The 18,941-nt window shown below is 40.7% G+C and overlaps 2 protein-coding genes across 2 annotated transcripts; one reads left to right on the forward strand and one right to left on the reverse strand.

The window, feature by feature from the left end:
- Positions 1 to 2,072: 2,072 nt before the first annotated feature.
- Positions 2,073 to 11,168, reverse strand: LYRM7 (LYR motif containing 7). Its single transcript, XM_042023378.1, has 6 exons — positions 11,034 to 11,168; positions 10,551 to 10,913; positions 8,405 to 8,477; positions 7,707 to 7,777; positions 5,136 to 5,217; positions 2,073 to 2,603 (listed from the first exon to the last, which is right to left on the reverse strand). The coding sequence occupies exons 1-6, from the start codon at positions 11,166 to 11,168 to the stop codon at positions 2,527 to 2,529; spliced, it is 801 nt and encodes a 266-aa protein (XP_041879312.1). The 3' UTR covers positions 2,073 to 2,526.
- Positions 11,169 to 14,740: 3,572 nt separating this feature from the next.
- HINT1 (histidine triad nucleotide binding protein 1) lies at positions 14,741 to 18,731 on the forward strand. Its single transcript, XM_042023405.1, has 3 exons — positions 14,741 to 14,933; positions 17,514 to 17,618; positions 18,394 to 18,731. The coding sequence occupies exons 1-3, from the start codon at positions 14,823 to 14,825 to the stop codon at positions 18,556 to 18,558; spliced, it is 381 nt and encodes a 126-aa protein (XP_041879339.1). The 5' UTR covers positions 14,741 to 14,822; the 3' UTR covers positions 18,559 to 18,731.
- Positions 18,732 to 18,941: the final 210 nt, after the last annotated feature.

Below are 18,941 nucleotides of genomic sequence, written 5' to 3' on the forward strand. Positions count from 1 at the left end.
GAAAAAAGGGGAAGAGGAATAGTCACTATGACCAACTAGCACAAAGAAGCCTTCAATTACCAGCTGCTCATTAAGCAGATTTGTGAGATTCTTTCAAGATTGAAAAGTTGAATTTGAAGAAAGAAAACACCTGCTGGGCCCACACAGCAGCCAAGTCTGAGATACTTTTAGGGTAACATATTTGGATTCCCATCTATCTTGGTCTAGATACCCCCTGGATTCCTATTTAAAATCACATTGAATAAGAGCAAGGAATAGGCCTGTCAGCCTCTTATGCCAGTAGCCTTTTTTGTATCATCTTGATTTTCTTTATCTCAACTCCGCAGAATTCGGTTTGTCTTTGCTGCCCAGGAATGCACAAGGACAGCAGGAACATGGAATGTTAATGCACAGACCATAAAGATACTGCACAGGAGTGTAAGAAGAACTATTCTGAAGACAAATAAATTGTACCAACTATTTTTTTTACCGTGTACTTTATTTTCACCAGTTGTGTATGTTATTCAAGTGACTCATTCTGTATTTTTATTATGAGTATTCAAGATGCATGTAAGATGAAGTACACAAATGCCCGTTGAATCGCAATTGATCCTGTAAGTTGACACTTCCCTACTGTATTTCTACTGATGTATTCTTACTAAAAATAAAACCCTGAAACACATGACAGCAGAACAATACCAAAGCAACAGTCACATGAAAAATTCCTCCACTTGTGGGTTTCTCAAACAGGATACAGAAGACCACCATCTATCATGACATCACCAGTCTTTTACTACATATTTTGGATGGTAACGGGCAACACTATTTTACATCAGTAGTGGAAGAGTGAAAACTTACCAGGCCTCAGTTCTATAAAATCAATCGGAAGGATAAAATCTCTAAGGCTACGCCCACAGCCTAAAGCAGTGGCTACAAGAGGTAAACTCCCCCCAATTCCAACATGCCATGGGATGTATACCTTAATGGTTATATCATTTGCCAGTCTTGCCAGACCCCTGTTTAACTACTTCTGCTTAAGAGTTAGTCACTTCACCTGAGGCGATGCTCTGCTTTCTCTTTACAGTTGCAACTACCTTGTATTTTCTCTCTCTGGCATATGCCTCTCTTATGCCCCTTCTGGGAACAAGAAGTCAATGTAGGCAGGCCGCAGAAGGATGGGAAACCAGACATAAAATATAGCTTGTCCTTAGGGAAGTAAACAATACCAGGGGCCTAGAATAGGGCATCCCCTACAGATTGAGACATTTGTTTTGTAGTGCAGCCACTAGACCACAATAAATGACAAGAACTGCAGTCATTTCATTCCATCTCCCATCACGTGTCTGCTGCCTTTTAGCTACAGTGCAGGGAGTATCAGTGCAATTCAAAGAGGTTTACTGACATCTGTAATTGCTGCTGGCTGCCCTGCACATGGCAGCCGGAGGCAATGGCTTTAAAGAAAGGAGTACTTGTCACACTGACATGCTTTGTGAGAAAAAAGAGACTGGATGAAGGCACTAGTTTTCTGGTTCACTCAGCCAGTGAAGCTGTATCAGTACACACACAGATACACAATTCTGACATCTTAGAGACTGAAAATAAACAGGAGCACTGGGACTCACGAGTTGAGACGTATTGCTGGACTACTTCACTCCTGTGTGAGGTACTTAGATCCTAGGATGGTGCCTGTTACCAATTGCGCGAAGAGAAGCTTCTATGTATCACTGCAGTTGTACCTCCTTCCAGTTAAAATGGAAGTGAACAGATAATTGTGATGAATTCCACAGAAGCAAGTAAGTATCCTTTAAAAAAAATGCAAACTATTATGGTTTAGTACTCAAACTTTTCATATATTCACTCTAGGCAAGTTCACTTGCAACTAAACAGCAAGGCCCTTTTCTTGGAAAATGCCTCAGTCACTCAAATGATTACAAGCTAAAACACAAACCCTACATTCAGAAACTATATGATCTAAACCAACATCCTTAGATTATGTCGTGATTGGGTTCTCTTGTGCTGTTATCTGAGAACTAAATCCTAACATTCTGGCTCATTCCAAGGTGTGGAGGAGAAGAAAAACACTAGACATGCTCTCCCATCTGTCAAACACGAATAATTTATTCAGACAAACCTTTAAGAACTCTCTCAGGCATCACAGGATACCAGCGTACAATTAATGACAACTTCAGAAACCATGCTTTTGGTGAAAAGCATACATTTAATGTTAAATGCCACAAGATGTTTTTCCATTACTTCAAAGAAGCTTATGATTGACAATAAGCTTAAGAATAAATATTATCAGTATTAAGTACTCCATTTATTTTTTACATAGCTTTGAAAAACTCTGGATTTCTGGGAAACAGTCTCTGTCTGACAGCTGTCATAATCAGAAACACTCCTGGCTGAAGTAACACAATTCAGCAGTGTACTTTTAAGTTCTGTGGAAGTATTAGTATCTTCCACAGAACAAGTACATGATAGTAACATAGCATTCAAGAAAATCAGTGAGTTGATTTTAGTCTCTTTTTTCCTGGTAACAATATTTCCTCAGGATTCTTGCTTTTTTGTTGGTTTATCTAAGTAAGGAGTGTTGTCTTGTAGCACATCTTTCCTGGGTATGAGTACTGAAATAGAAAAAAAAACCCAGTAAGACTATAATCTTATGGAAAATACTACTTCAAATTCTAAAGTTGTTTTCACATTTACATACAAAAAATCAGGTTACTAAAATGAGGATCTGAACTTCTGGTAAGTGTACAAGCAGCATCATTACATCTAACACAAAAGCATACTAAGATTTTACTTTCAGCTGGTCATGAGAATGTTTTCCCATTTCCTTTATAAGCATTAAAATTTTTGATATCATTAAGAAGCCATAAAAAATTATCAAGTCTTGCAGTAACTTTTAGCAGGGGGGGAATGGCATTTTTTTCAAGCCTGAGTCATATTATGCTTACTTCAACAGTTTCAAAACTGAATACTGGATTTAATTTAGCTCTCTCCCCCAAGTCTTGGAATCTGATCTGTAATATTTATCTTGTCACACCTACTTTAAAGGCCAACAGGAGAAGAAAGCACCTAGTGAAAGTTACTGCCAGTATATTGTCACAGAACTGACTATTCTGTGTCCTTTGTTACTGGGTCCCTGTCCTGTGTTTTCTCTCCTCTTCCTTCTGTTGCTGATACACTTGGCTGTCCTAATTCCATCCCTACACACTCGCACAGGATTAGAATACAAGCTAGTATTTGAGCATGAATCCATGTGGCTTTTGCAATGGAAGTTCTGCCTTACAGTCCCTGCTGAAGTCCTCTGAATGGCTCTTCGGAGGTTGCCACGATATGTTTGGATTCCCAGAAGTCCCTCAATCAATGCTTTTATAAAACAACAGCCTTATTATGACAGAAGTCTTGCACAGATAAGTCACTGGTTAAACTGTAAGAAGTGAATAATAAATGATGAGGCCATCCATTGGAGTGATGTCAAATGTGGAGTTCTACAGGTATTTCTGTTGACATGTCACTTACAACATATTTGTAAGTTACCTGGGAAGAAAAGGTTTTTAATATATTATCCTGAACAATTTCATTAAGAAAATGGCTTACTGTGAACAATGGCAAGACATGCTTAAGACTTGACTGAGTAACCACTAAATTGATAGACAAAATTACACCTAGAGACATGCAATGCAGAGCGGTCAAGAAAAGTACTAATTTCACAAAGTAAGTGGTAAGTTCAAAACTGATTATGACTACTCTGAGTTTAATGAGTACAATTTTGTAAAAATAAATACATAATATGTACACTTGGCAGCCAAAAATTAAATTTAAAATTAGCAGTGACTATTAGCAGGAATCCAGTTGAAAATGAAAGAGAAAACATTATTGTGCCATTGCTGTGTGTATAAATGCCTCCTTGCCCACAGTTTTACAACAGTGCTCAGCTCGACTGAGATAGCAGGGCCTTAACCATCTTGAGAGATAGAGTTGAAAAGGGTGCAGTGAATAGCAACAGAATAATCACAGGCATTCACCTGTTGTTTCTGAGAGAAGCTGTTTCATGCGGGAAGTGAACAAAAAAGAGGCAATAAAGGACTTAAAAATTCATGAACAGCTGGGTGAAAATGAAAAGTAATTGAAGAGAAGGCCATTGAAGATAACTAAACCAGAAAACATCCCTGGCTCAAGAAGTGCTGCCAGGTGTGAAGAGCTGAAAGAGGTGCAAGTTCACTTTGTCTGTTCCTATTCTTCCAACTGTTATCTGCCTGGAATCACTGTGGAAGACTTGACACTGGTCCAGACATATCTTTGGTCTTGATCATAACTGCTGTTTTAAAGCCAAATGTTTTACCAAACCTAAAACAAAATTGTTACAAAACTTGACAGACAACATTAAACAAAAGGAAACAATGTACACAGATGAGTATTTCCCATATTCTCTGCCACACCCATGTATGCTGAGCCTACCTACTACTTCTCTTTTTGACTGTTAGATAAAAGAACTGCTAAACCAGGAATCAAGATTTCAGATTTGATAGACTTTGCATCAAGGCCATCACTGTGTCACAAATCTTACACAGAATAACCTGAAACTAAAATAGTTGGGAAAAAGTTTTGGAAACGAACACTCAATCCTCAAAGAAAAAGCTATTTTATGGTCAGTGTCAGAAATAAATGAAATTGTGCAAGTGAGACGTTTCAGGAGTACATACTGCACTTGCTAATTCTCCTAGGCAGCTTCTCCCTACTTGGTAGAGCAAGCACCTACAGATAGATACTGTGGCTACTGCCTTCAGACGTACGCTGACTGACTAGTGTGTACACGCATGCTGACTTGCTATCTAATTGCTGACCTTCCTAATAGTTATAGCTAGTTAAGGGCATCAAAAGTAACTTCTGCCTCATGCTTCAAAACATTTGTGTAGAAACTTTGTGCCTTTGAAACCTCCACCTGTCCTAGGTATCAATCAATCAATAGCCTACATTAAGAGTTTCAGCAGAGAACAACAGACATGCTATTTGCCTCACTATCCCTTTCCTTACTTTAATATTCTATATTTATTTACTAAACTATTATTTTATTATAACTATTATTTTACTATTATAGTTTATTTACTATAACATATACAAGTATCTCTTTAGCATGCAGTCTTACTCACCTATTTTGTCAGAATCTGTGTGAACCGCCTGAATAACAGAAGTTCTGAGAATCACTTCAACATCTGAAGCTATTTTCAGAAGCTAGCAAAAGGAATAAAAAGAGAGGAACAACAGAGTAATTTAAACTATATATGACTATTTCTGAAGATATTTTCCATACTAGACAACTATTCAAATAATAAAGTCATTCAGTTCTACTATTCAGTTACTTATGTACTACGTATATACTGCTTTTGCCTTGGGCATTCTGGAATAACTTAAGAGATTGAAATGTAAGTGGCCTTGACATGGAGCACATAGAGAGGGAAAGTTCAGCTCAGTAACATACACCAGTACACACATCTACGTACCTGATCAAAACTGCAAATGAATAAGGTGAAATGCAAGTACAAAAACAATTAACTAGTTCCCAGTGATCAAAGATACTGCGAATGCCTCAGTAACATTTGACTTTCCTTGGTGAAAGGGCAATCTCATTCTTTCAACACTACTGCTCTTGAAATTAGGAGACAAAAACAAGGGCAAAACACGACAAGAATTAAGAATACTGAAGTTTCATAGAAAAGCTATGCAGAAACAAGGCACTACCTAAAGATTAGCAGAGGCATTAGTATTTGGCAAAAGGCCTAGAATTCCTTCTCTCACTAAGAGGATAAGCTGAAGCACTCTCGCTAGCTTTGCTGAGCAATTAAAAGAAGTCTAATACTTGTTTGCATGATACCTGTGCCAGAAATAAGTGAAACTGTGCAAGTGAGACGTTTCAGGAGACATGCTTACACTAGGAAGTGGATCTCTGCAAAGGCTACAGCTCAATACTTGAATCTACTTGACTGCATTTCTTCTCATGCTTTCCCCTTTTATGGGCTTGGAGCAGGTACTGTCCAGTTACCCCTGCTGAAAAGCCCATTAGCAGCCGGGCTGCATGCTCCTGAAGCACAGCTTCCTCTTCAGACTGATCTTAAGGGAATTCTGCTAGTTGCTCTGACACTGCTCTACAAAACAAGACAAATCACAGGAAGTGGAATAACCAAGGCAACTTTGTAAGTGCACTCCTGATCTGAAGTCAAACTGGTGCATTAGATTCAGCTGCCACATTTCTCATTCTCCTACTGTAGACAGTTATCTTCATCTCCTTATGTCACTGCAAGCTTGCCATGTACAAGTACACACAGATACAAGTACTTGTTGATGTATTAGAATACACTGTAGCTTTCTATTTTGGCTCGTCAATATTCCATTTTTTAGTTGCTGTCCAAAGCAGAACACTAACAGCACCATGTTTATGCAAAGAAAGTGCCCAAACTTTCTCAAGTGCTGTAAATAATTTGATTCAGTTTCTTTGCAACCAAGTCTATTCAGTGTGTACATGCAATAAATATGACAGCTTCTGTGATGTTCTAGGAGTGTGTAGCTGGGATGGAAGCCTAGTATTTCTTTCACTGACATAGTTAATCAACTAACCCGTATTAAAAAGTTACATATGTGTATTTTGTAGGTTGCCAATTACAACAAATACAGATTTCAAAATTACAGCAAATATTTTTCCTGCACACGTATTAAAAAAACCAAGCCTTAACCACATAATTTAGCTAATGAGACAGTAATAACACAAACACTGAGTATTACTACAGGAGGCTGATAACGAGCTGAAATTCACGAAGTCCTAACTAAACGGTCAGAACTATTTATGCTGCTGTTCAGTGGCTGGTATGAGGAAAAGGTTTACATTCATTTCTGCAAGGGACAGATGTAGGCACTTTACTCCAACCAGTGCCCAGTGACAACGTAAACACAGTCTCATATCAGGCTGAATGACAAGTACTAAGTTATTCACTCTGTATGGATGTTAATAACTAAAATTATCTAAAATACAGAAGTTCCATTTCAGGAATCAGTAACTTCTAGAAAATATGACTCAGCAAAAAGTGTTAAGGTGCCAAATGAGCAAAGGTTACTAACTTAGTGAGTGAACAGAATGCTCTACTTTTAATGCATGATGAGGAAGGAAGCAAAAAAATCCCTGTAGCATAATTAATAAATACTACTACTAGACTATACTACAATCAATCATAATAATTTTCTTATTTTTTGCCTTCCACAAAAGATTCTGACTCATTTGTGATCTGTCAGCAACTGAGCAGATTGCTTAATTTCTCCGCATGTTTCTGTGTTTGTCTACACAACAATGACCCAGTAAATATAAGTGACCACAATGCAGATAGATATTATGAGCAAAGCATAAAATATTTACATGAAAATAGCAACTATAAACATTTTCTCCTATAATTTTATTAAAAACTTCAGAATAATCACTTTGAACTGTCAAAACATACTTTCAACTTACATGTTTTTCCATGTACAATATTCTGTAACATATTATTAATACCACTGGAGGTATCTATATATTTATAAACAAAGATCCATGCAGAAGTCTTCCTAAGCCAATCTGATTTTTGTGATGTCTCAATGTATTTACATTGGTTTAGAGATCCTTTAAGTAAAAAGCTCATTTCTAAATATTTTTATGCAAAGTGGAAAAAAACCCCAAACAACAGAAAACAAGAAAATACCTCATTTATCTTCTCTTCAGATTTCTCGTCTCGGTTATTTCTGAATTCTTCATTTATCTTTTGTCTTGCAGCTAAATAAAGTAAACAAAAAACTAAAGTGTGAACAAAAATTGCATTTTGAATTTGTCACTGCCCCAAAGTTAAGAATCTTAAGTCCTTTATGGCACCTTCCTGGGGCACTCTGATCAAAGTATTTCAATGTAAGATTTCCATGTAATTCATGTGATGTCACATTTTAAGTTGACTGGTATACAAATCAAATAAGATTCACTATTTAGCATTCTGTATTGCATACAGAAAGTGGTTTACTAAAAAAAGCAGGACTAATCCCTTGAGGAAAAACCATACAGAGAGAATTAATTCTAATGCTTAGTACAGTTAAACATGCTTTGGCTGGACTGAAGAGAGTAAGTTAAAAAACAAAAGAAAAAAATCTCCCAGGAAGATCAGGAAGATTCAAGAAAGAGATGTGTCCCTTCCAAAATATGGATTGGGTGCTTGAATCTAAGAACCATTTTTTTTGTTTCAAATTAAAGGATGCCTGGTTATGGACACACAAGTTTTCCCAATGATTACTTGAAAAATACGGAAGAGAATGTAAAGAAAGATTATGTTAAGAATTCTCTTTCTCTGTATTCTGAGAAGAAAGTTCCACAGAAATACAGGTAAGCATACACCACATAAAACAAGTATCTCACCTTCAAGGGCTTTGGTATCATTTTTAAAAACTTCTTGCCGTGTTCTGTGCAACAACTTAAAAAGCTTCAAAACCTGCCAATACAACATCAATAAAATTTACTTATTTGCTAGCAGGATTGTTAGCTAAAATTAACATTTTACAATTGAAAATGTTTTGGTTGAAATTTCATGTTCTTTCCACTTAGTACAGAATTTGATAAGGAATCAGTATCTAAGACGTTTTACTTAAATTCCTGATAAAAAAATCTTGCAGTCAAAGCAGATGTAATGTCATCAAAATCTTAAGACAGGTCTAAATATTTCACATCACCCTACGATGCTGGCACCACAATCCTAAATAATTACTTGGCATGATGGGAATATAATCCTGCAAATACATGGACACATGCATTATTTATTGTGCCAACATCAAATAAACCCGACAAACTGGAATAACTCTAAAAGTCAAGTTACTCGAAGGCACTGTCAAGGGCACATCAGAAGATATTCTCCAGCTACTGAAAATGACAGAAATAAAAATGGCTGAAGTATTCTCATATAATAATCTTCTGGTGTGGCAAAACCAATGCAGAGTCCTTCCCTTAAATGTAACTGCCAGGTCAGCAAATGAAAACTTCAGTAAAAGCAAACACTCAAACGATTAGGATTTACAATGTAGAGAAGACACACCTGAATATGTATGAAGAGCAAACCCCCTGAGAATCACAGCTCACAGTCATGTGGTTTTGTTTGGTCATTCATACAGACTGTAATGAACTACTGAAATCCTCAAGTCCTTAGGAGACTTCTTTGGTGTTTGCCAGACACTGAAAAGAATCTCTGACAGGCACCAGAAAAATGTAATCTTGATAACAGTATGCCTTTTGACGCTCCTTGTAGTACTTCCTATCATGTTTTGGCATCTCTAGAGGGCACAATTCCAGGTAATTCATAATAGTCTTAAATTGCTTTCTCACTATTAGTTATTCCAAATATTTTTTAAAAGGACATAAGAGGAAACACAGGGCTGTAACTCAGAAAAAAAACCAGAAAATGAACAGAGCCATGTTGTCTTTAATTACACCATTCCCTAGATGGGTGAATCTGTGGAAAGTAAATTCACAGAATTAAAACACAACAAATAAACTTCTTGCTTTACAGATTATTTTAACATCCTAAAGTTTTTCTACCCCCACAATATTTTTGCCATCCCTGCAGTTAGCAAATTAATATTACAAGTTGTTTTATGTGGAAGACACGTATGGTAAAACTTGAAGTTTTCTGATAGTTATTCTGAACAATTTGATGAGCCATTTTCAGGCATCTTCCTGCCCTTACAGCAGTCTACAGCTTCCTCACAAGGTGAAGAGGAGAGGCAGGCACTGATCTCTTCTCTCTGGTACTCAGCGACAGGACCCAAGAGAACGGCCTGAAGCTGTGTCAGAGGACACTTAGGCTGGTACCAGGAAAAGGCTCTTCACCCAGAGGGTGGCTGGGCACTGGAACAGGCTCCCCAGGGAAGTGGTCACAGCATCAGCCTGACAGAGCTCAAGAAGCTTTGGCACAACTCTCTCAGGCACATGGTGTGACTCCTGGACATGGTCCTGTGCAAGACCAGGAGCTCGACTCGATCATTCTTGTGGTTCCTTTCCAACCCAGGATATTCTCTCATCCTATTTCTGCAAGCTCCTCCTGAAAATTTTTCACTACACCTGCCACAGAGTAGCTGTATTAGATGGACTTGATCGAGACATGTTAAAGCAGACTCCTCTGACCTCCACAGTCACCTGCTTTAACAGGGAGCTCCAGGAATACCTCAGTCTGTTGTATTCCCACAACTAGGCTTCAAGACACTTCTGAAAGAGGTACTGACAGGATATCACACCGTAGTAATGAGAGGGTTTAATAATTCGTTAAGTCTTTGTTTTTCCCTACCTTACTCTCACGAGACGTGCTTTTGATGTATTTTAACCTCTGCTTATCACATCTCGCTTCCTTTTCCCGCAATAGCCTTTACCTGCAAACCCCTACTTTTTTCACCTAGTTTCGTGTCCTTCTTGTCCTGAAAGCCTATGTCTTTTGTCTCTACCAAAGCTACAAAGCTCCAACCTCCGAGCACGCCAGCGGGAGGCTCCCGCAAGGATAAAATGTATGTGTGTCACTCGCCTGCCCGCGGCTCCCCATGGCGGCCGCCGCCCGCACCGGCCCACCGACGGAAGTGGCGCACCGGAAGTGACGATCCAGCCGGTGCCGCTGACAATGCTGCCCCGCCGCCCGCCGCCGCCGCCGTTCCGAGCAGCCTTTGTGCCCTCGCCCCGCTGCCTCCGCCGGCGGGGCTGACGCGGCCGTCACAGACTCACAGAAGGGACTTCCAGCTCGGGCTGGAAGGGACCACAGTGGCTCATGTAGTCCAACGTCCCTGTTCAAGCAGAGACATCCCAGAGCACATGGTACAGGATTGTGTCCAGACGGTTCTACCCCCACTGGGGGACTCCACAGTGTCTCTGGACAATCCGCTCCAGTGCTCGCTCACCCGCACAGCAGAGTTGTTCTTCCTCGTGTTCAGGTGGGACTTCCTGTACATCGGTCTGCCTCTTGTCCTATTGCTGGGCACCACTGAGAAGAGCCTGGCTCCCTCCCTTCACATACTGACAGACACTGACGAGGTCCCCTCTCAGTTTTCTCGAAGCTGATCAGGCCCAGCACCCACAGCCTTTCCTCGTAAGAGAGATGTTCCAGTCCCGTCTTCACTGCCCTCTGCTGGACCCACTTCAGGAACTCCATGTCTCTCTTCTTCTGGGAAGCCCAGAGCTGCGCACAGCACTCCAGATGTGCCTCACCAGAACACAGTAGAGGGTGCGGATCACCTCCCTTGACCTGCTGGCATTGCTCTTCCTATTGCACCCCAGGACACCACCGGCCTTCTTGGCTATCCAAACAGTGCCAGTCCTCGCCATGCCAGGGTCTGGTGGGAGGCTGCCACTGCATGCAGGAGGAGCTGAAGGGGGTCCATAGTAGGCAGGCAGTGCTGCCCACAGGCTCCACTCAGTCCACTGGAGCTGCCAGTGGCCCAGGGACCCCTGCCCTCTGACGGGAGCCGTGGTGAGGACGAGGGGCTGCTCCCTGTACAGCACCCCCTGCCGAAGGTTCGCAGACCACTGCCCAGGGTAGCACAAAGACCAGTGTGCTCTACTCTTTCTTCTGAACAAAAAATCCAGTTGTTTCAAATGGGTAACTGGACAGCCATCAGTTTGTTTGCAACACCTAGAATGGCAAATAAATGATGATGTTTGCTGTTGCTTCAAATCAGTTTTTATTTTGCCAGACTGTTTCCTTGCTCTTGCATTGGCAACTGCCTTGCCAATGGCAGTTCAGAATCCTTCCTTACTGGGGTGCCTTCTCCTTTCCCGGTCTATTTTTTCACCACTACAGAAGAAAACTTGTGGTTACAATTCCTTGTTTCTGCACTTACCAGTAGTATCTCAGGATCTCTCCAGTTCCTAGGTACCCAGCTGTACTTAGAAGAGGCCAGCTGCACTTTTCAAGGATGTTTGGTTCCCAAAATCAAAGCTGCCAAGCTGGCAGGCTTTTTTTCTGCTGGTGTTATCTGACAGGCATTTTTTTCTGTTCAGTCATTTCCCCTCTCTAGTCAGGTCACCTTCTTGACTGCTCACATCAAGTTCCCCACAGCCCTGGCTTGCCTTATTCACACCCTGGCTGACCACCCCAGCCTTGCCCTGGCCATATCATGGCCATGTTTGGTACTTCTAAAAAACTGAATTGCCATTCTCTTGAAAAATAAACAAGCTTATAGTTCAGTAACACATCATTCAGCATTAGCTTAAAGGCAGCATAAGGATTTTCTGTGTAATCAGCTTTACTGTTCACTAGACCTCTAGCTTCAATACACAGTCCATTTAATCGTTTAACTGCAATTACATTGTAAGCTAATTGAAATATGGGAACGCTAAACTATTACTCAATAATTTTAATATTTTATTGTTAATTAATACTCAACTGCAAGCATCTATTAAATACTCCTTTTTACTATGTAACTCATAAATAAACTCGATCTGTTAGCAGAAGTGATGTTTATTCATAGATTTATTTCCAAGAATAATTATTGCAGATGTGAATGAATGAATTACACCCTTTGAAAGGACCTTGTTTTATTGAAAATAATATATATTTTGCTGTTTACATGGTGAGACACAAATATATGCTGAAGTCAACTATACGAAAAAAAATGTTTTTGCTTTTTCAGAGAAACCTTTAGCTTGTCTCTTTATGTCTTCTCTTAAGATAGAAATATGCTTTATAGACTGATTCCACGGCAGCCTGTGGAACTACTTAAAATATATTACCATGTGCAAATGGATCCAAAATAAGTATTTGTATGTTAAACTCCTGAGTCTGTCTAGCTAGTAATACCAGATCTTCTATTCTTTCACAAAATACATTTAATTACTGAGAATATGGGGGAATAAAATTAATCATTTATTTGCTGAATAACCATGGTTAGACAACAATATAATTCAAAAAAATTAGTCTCTGAAGCACTTATTTTAATTGTCGTAAAGCTCCAATACCATCTGTAGGACATATACATGTCAAAATATCTTAATGCAGAACCACCAGCTGAGGAAGAGAATATAATTTCAGTGTTTAATGTGCTTTATCAGAGTTTTGTTCAGGGTATCTCATGATAAACTATTTCAGAGTTATTACTAGAAATATATGACAAATTCTGGTCTTTTTGTAATAAGTTCAGGTAATCAGCTGCGGAACCATATTAGGTTTAAGCCAGTTAGCAGTATTTATTCCCTGCCTCCCTCCAGCATGCTTTCCTGTGAGATTTTTGTCTAGAGAAAAATATATTAAAAAAAAAAAATAATATATATATATATATAAATGTCTATATTAATATCTTCCTAGACAAATCTTCAGGGAAGTCAATCTATTTTATTTGTGAGGTTTAGAAAATCATAGAATCTAGAATGGGCTGGGTTGGAAGGGACATTAAAGATCATCTAGTTCCAACACCCCTACGATGACCAGGGACATCTTTCACTCAACCAGGTTGCTCAGAGCTCCATCCAGCCTGGCCTTGAACACTTCCAGAGATGGGGCATCCACAACTTCTCTGGGCAACCTGTACTAGTGCCTCACCATGCTCACAGTAAAGAATTTCCTCCTCATATCCAATTTAAACCTCCAATCTTGCAGTTTAAAGCCATTCCCCCTTGCCCTGTCAGTACATACACTGTAAAAAGTCCCTCTCCTCTTTCTTGTAGGCTCCCTTCAGGTACTGCAAGACTGCAATTAGGTCATCCGGAAGTCTCTTCTTTTCAAGGGTGAACAATCCCAATTCTCTCAGCCTTTCCTCACAGGAAAAGTGCTCCATCACTCCGATCATCTTGGTGGCCTCCTCTGGACTCACTCCAGCAGGTCCCTGTCCTTCCTGTGCTGGGACCCCAGAGCTGGATGCAGTGTTCCAGGTGGGGTCTCACCAGAGCAGAGCAGAGGGGCAGAATCCCCTCCCTCCCCTGCTGCCCACGCTGCTTTGGATGCAGCCCAGGACACGTTTGGCTCTCTGGGCTGTGAGTGCCCATGGCTGGGTCATGTCCAGCCTCTCATCCACCAGCACCCCCAAGTCCTTCTCCCCAGGGCTGCTCTCAATCTCCCAGCCTGTGTTGACAGCAGGGGTGGCTCTGATCCAGGTGCAGCACCTTGCACTTGGTCTTGTTAAACCGCATGAAAATTAAGCTTTGTTGTTAGTCTTCTAGGTTTCTGAGGTTTTTTCCCTGCTTTTTTATTTCTCCTATTTCATGACTGGTGTCATATGTATTTAAAAAAAAGCATTTACAACTAGATGTATAAGCGTGTAACTTTTCTGTTGCCCTCTGTGAATTACTGCTTGGCCATATTGATTCGTTTGTTTCATGGTTACGAAATTACTTGTGTGCGGAAGGGCTGACACATTAAACTGACCTTCTGCAGGATCCTGATTCCAGGAGCACCAAACACCTGCAAACTTGTATGGAGCTAACGGCAGCCCAGCTCGGAGCAGTCTGCAGAAGCTTGTTCCAAGAAATCACACAGATATTTGCGTTGGATTTGAAAAGCACTAGTTCTGCCTTCAACAGCCTCTCACGGCATCGCACTACTTTCTGCAGAATTGAGTTTCACTTCGCAGCGTTGATTCCTCCGCGGAACCGCCAACAGTTCCCCCCCGCTGGATCCCTCCGCAACTCCCGGGTCAGCGAGGGCGCGCCAGTGCGGGGGACGGGACAAGCAGGAGAATGACAGGCGGAACCACCAATCAGACAGGCGGCAACGGCCGACAGCCGGCGTTGGCCCAATGAGCGCCGAGGGGGGCGTGGCCGCGGGAGGAAGCTGCGGCTGAGGGCCGGCTGGAGCCGCGCGGGAGCCGCCGCCATGGCTGACGAGATCAGCAAGGCGCAGGCGGCGCGTCCTGGCGGGGACACCATCTTCGGGAAGATCATCCGCAAGGAGATCCCCGCCAACATCATCTACGAGGACGAGCAGGTGCGGGCGGTGCAGGGGCCGGGGGCGCCGTGGAGGCGCTCGGGAGAGCGGCGGGGCGGGCGGGGCGCCTCCGCGCCTTCCTGCACCGTCCCTGGAGCTGCATCGGGCTCCTGGCCAAGGGTCGAGGGTTCTCACAGCTGGTGTAGGAGGGTAGCCGTGAAACCTTTACCACCCGCAGGCAGCCTCCTTGCGGGTTCCGAGCACCACAGCTAGCTGCTTTTGCAGGTCCCGATGTTCCTCTCAGTAGCCTTACGGAGGTTTTGTAGCTCTGCTGCCAGGCTTTGGCAGTGAACCTCCGAGAAGGATTGCTGGTGCCTCACAGCATGCTAGGGCCTAAATGAAGTAATCAGCTTCAGAAGAAATGCAGCGGTTATTTCCAAAATGTAAACTAGCTACTATTCAGGATAAGATCCTCTGCACTTTCTCCCACACCCCCTTCAGATTGAAATACAGGAGCCCCATTAACAGGAGTTTTTGCTTTTGAAATAAGGTATTATTCTCAGTGGAGAATACAGACTATAAGGATTCAGTTTGTCAGATTTATGTGTGCAAAAATCATGCGTAGCTTGAAACTGTTTTCTTGATAGATGGCAGAATTGTTGCAGTTGCCATCTGCTCTAGGGAATATTGGAAATGTTCACTGCTTTCTGAAAGTCATGGTTATGTTACTGCTCTGTGTTTATGTGAAGGTATGTGCTCTTTCTTTACCCTGGTCAAAGCTCTGTGAGTTTTTCCTTCAGCTGTAATGGCTACAGCAGAGTAACCTGAGCACTACTTGATTAGGAATTGACTTCGCTGAGTGTATAACCCACTTTGACAGCCATTTGTGCAGAGTATTTTCTGGAAGAGTCATTACCTGCAGTGCCTCACTTGATTTTTACTTCAAAGTGCACAGAAATGTAGAGCTTCTAGATTTTAGTTGACTAGTGGATGATCTTCAATTAATTTTGTTGACTTTATGGAGGTCTTTTTAGAGGTGGCTGGAAGTGTTAAAAGGAGAAGGGTAAGGAAGGCCTTTAATCAATAACTGACCTTTAGAGAAAAGGAAGTACCGAAAAGTACAAAGTCTCTGTGGAATTATGCCTTATCATTCTTTTTCCGGTTGAATCTAAACTTGCTGAAATGAAGTTTGGTTTCCCATGCACTCATGAACTTCTGTGGTTGTGCTTTTTCCTTAATGCTGCTTCTGCTTTCTGTACCATAGAAAACTATTAGCTTCCAGTCTTTTGCTCCTAAATTCTTTGACGTGGTTTGGCCATTTGCATTCTGCCTCCATGGGACTATATAATAGAAAAGCTGCTTACAAAATGGTCAACTCAAAGTAAGATTTATTTATTTGGGTGCACATTCGTTTTATTCATCAGTTATTTACTTACTGTCCTTCTCTGGAAGAAATGAGCAGTTCATCAGAGATTCAGAACTTCAGGGCATTATCTTAAAGATACCTTAAAACTGGACAGATTTGGTATATAAAAGATAAGCTGTATACAAGATCAATGCAAGCTGAGTTCAGGCGTTTCACCACTTTTATTCTTGACAAAAGCCATGTTTCTTAGTAGAAGAAAAAAGCAGTATAGTTGCAAAGAAAATTAACTTTATTGATCACAAAAAAAGTATCTAGGAAATAAGTATTTTGAAGAATCTAGATACGTGTTTTTAAGTATACACTCTCTGTGACATAACCAATAACTACCAGGTGTTTTGCTGTTAAATGTAGTGGGTAAGTCAGAGATGTCCTTGGACTAATGATGGCAGGGTGCCTGCTGTGCATCTGCACGTTTGTCAAGGTTGCAGTAGCAAGTCCCAGTTTTGTGGTCGGCCATTTGTACAAAGAGATACAGCTTCATTTTCTCTTGTCTATTGGTAATTCCTAATTGGAGATTTAAGTGGTGCATGCAGTGTCTGATTGGTTGTAATTTTGGTATTTGTGTAACTTCAGCTGAGATTCAACTGCTCACTACAGACAGTTGTTTGTATTTCAAAAGTGATGCCTTTCTCTCAATTTGAGAATGTCTGAAGCAGAGCCGGTGTTAATGCATTACTGTGAAATACTTTGTGCTGTTGAGAACAGAAGTTTAATATGGCTTCGATCACGTAACTTCAGGATCTTTGGAACTGCCTTGCTGTCTTTGACCAAGGAAATATTCAGGCATATCTGGAAGATGATTAGCAACTCTTTGCCATTTATTTTATTAAACATGGTGTTAATAAAAAATAAGTAAGCATAAGTGTACTTTTTATAGGCATGCATGCCAGCAGCTCTACTAGTTGTTATGCATGTGTTGAAATAATAAATCTTGAACCTGATTGTGTATTACTTTGCTGAGAAGGCTGTAGATTTTAAACAATGCTTTAGAGAGTAGTGTTTCTTTTCATACCAGCAGGTTTTGGTAAGTAGTGTTTTGTGTTTAGAATTTAAAGGATGTAGAATAATATATCACTCAAGAAAAGCTACCATCTCTGCATGTGTTTGAGGTATGCGATAATCTGCTGAAGTATGTATTTAGTGAGGCATATTGATTTGAAACTCTTACCTTTCTCTGAAGCAAGTTATATTTTACCTGTTTGCTGTTCCTCCAGTGCCTCGCGTTCCATGATATTTCACCCCAAGCTCCAACACATTTCTTAGTGATTCCTAAGAAGCCAATTGTCAGGTTGTCTGAAGCAGAAGATTCTGATGAATCTGTAAGTACTCTAAAGGTTTTCTGTATACCAAACTGTGCTTCTTATTACTTCCATAAAGTACTAGGCTGTCCCCCTTTTCCTCTTGACATTTCAAAGAGGCAAAGTAGTTTTCCGATACTATAATCCTTGTCCTCTAGCTTAAAAAGATAATGGAGTTAAAGTTTTCCAGTAAAATTAGCTAGAGAAAACAAAATATGTCTGTATGTGTGGATTTCCCAGGAAAAATGAATTGGTATTTGTTATCTTATAATCCTGATGTCTGTTTTCATCATTTGCATGCAAGAGTACTTGCTCTAATGTGGGCTTGGGGGTCATTAGCAGGTCAGAGATGAAGAAAAGGAAGGTTAGCTGAGAGGTGCTGAATCTTTCATTTGTAACTATAAACATCGAGCTCAAAGATTTTGTAAACTTTACATGGTAAAATAAAGTTTCTTTTCCACCAGAATTATGTATGTTGTCTGAAGAAGTAGTTGGGGCTTTAACCATGTAATAAATTTAGATTCTCTGACACTTGTAGTCTGTTACAGCCTGGCTTGAAACTAATCAGTAGTTCTATTTTCCCCCTATATTATGCATAGTCAGTCTTTATAGTTTTTCTTGGGAAATGTCAGTTGCAGGCAGACAAGAATTTGAAGAGCAGTGGCTGAATTTCTGAGAATTAACTTACTGGCTTATTGGTTCTTTGCTCTCATTCCTTCCCCTCCTGCTCTTTCCCCTTTTCTGTGTGTTTTCTGTTTGTTGTTTTTTTCTTTTTTTTTTTTTCTTTCTCCTCCAGCTTCTCGGGCATTTAATGATTGTTGGCAAGAAGTGTGCTGCTAACCTGGGCCTGACCAATGGATTCCGGATGGTTGTGAATGAAGGGCCTGAGGGTGGGCAGTCTGTCTATCACGTACATCTCCATGTTCTGGGTGGTCGTCAGTTGGGCTGGCCTCCTGGCTAAGATTTGTACACCACAGGAGTTAACTGCATGCATACAAGTTACCACCAAATAGATTTAATATGTTGTCCATCAATCTAGCCACTGTTAGTGTATTGTTTTTTTTAATGTGTGTCTGCAGAGGGTAATAAATGCTCTGAACAATATTCGCACAATAAAGATCAAGCATGTGGGAATCGTCTCTGTCTGGTGTGCATTACTGTTAGAAACAACTCTGAAGTTAAAATTATGTTCTCTGGAGTTTAAAGCATGTAATGTGTTTCGGTCTGCTAACAAGTCTTCTGTAGGTAGTGATTTGCCAAGGCATTTGAAACCTGAAGGTGCAACCGCTTAGCAGACTGTCGTGTCTTTTGGGAAGAAATCTTCTAAGCTTTTTGAATGTGGTA

Source organism: Corvus kubaryi, unplaced genomic scaffold (genome assembly GCF_017639235.1).
Source record: "Corvus kubaryi isolate FWS band 111438036 unplaced genomic scaffold, C.kubaryi_AGA036_p1.0 37249, whole genome shotgun sequence".
Lineage (NCBI taxonomy): Eukaryota > Metazoa > Chordata > Aves > Passeriformes > Corvidae > Corvus > Corvus kubaryi.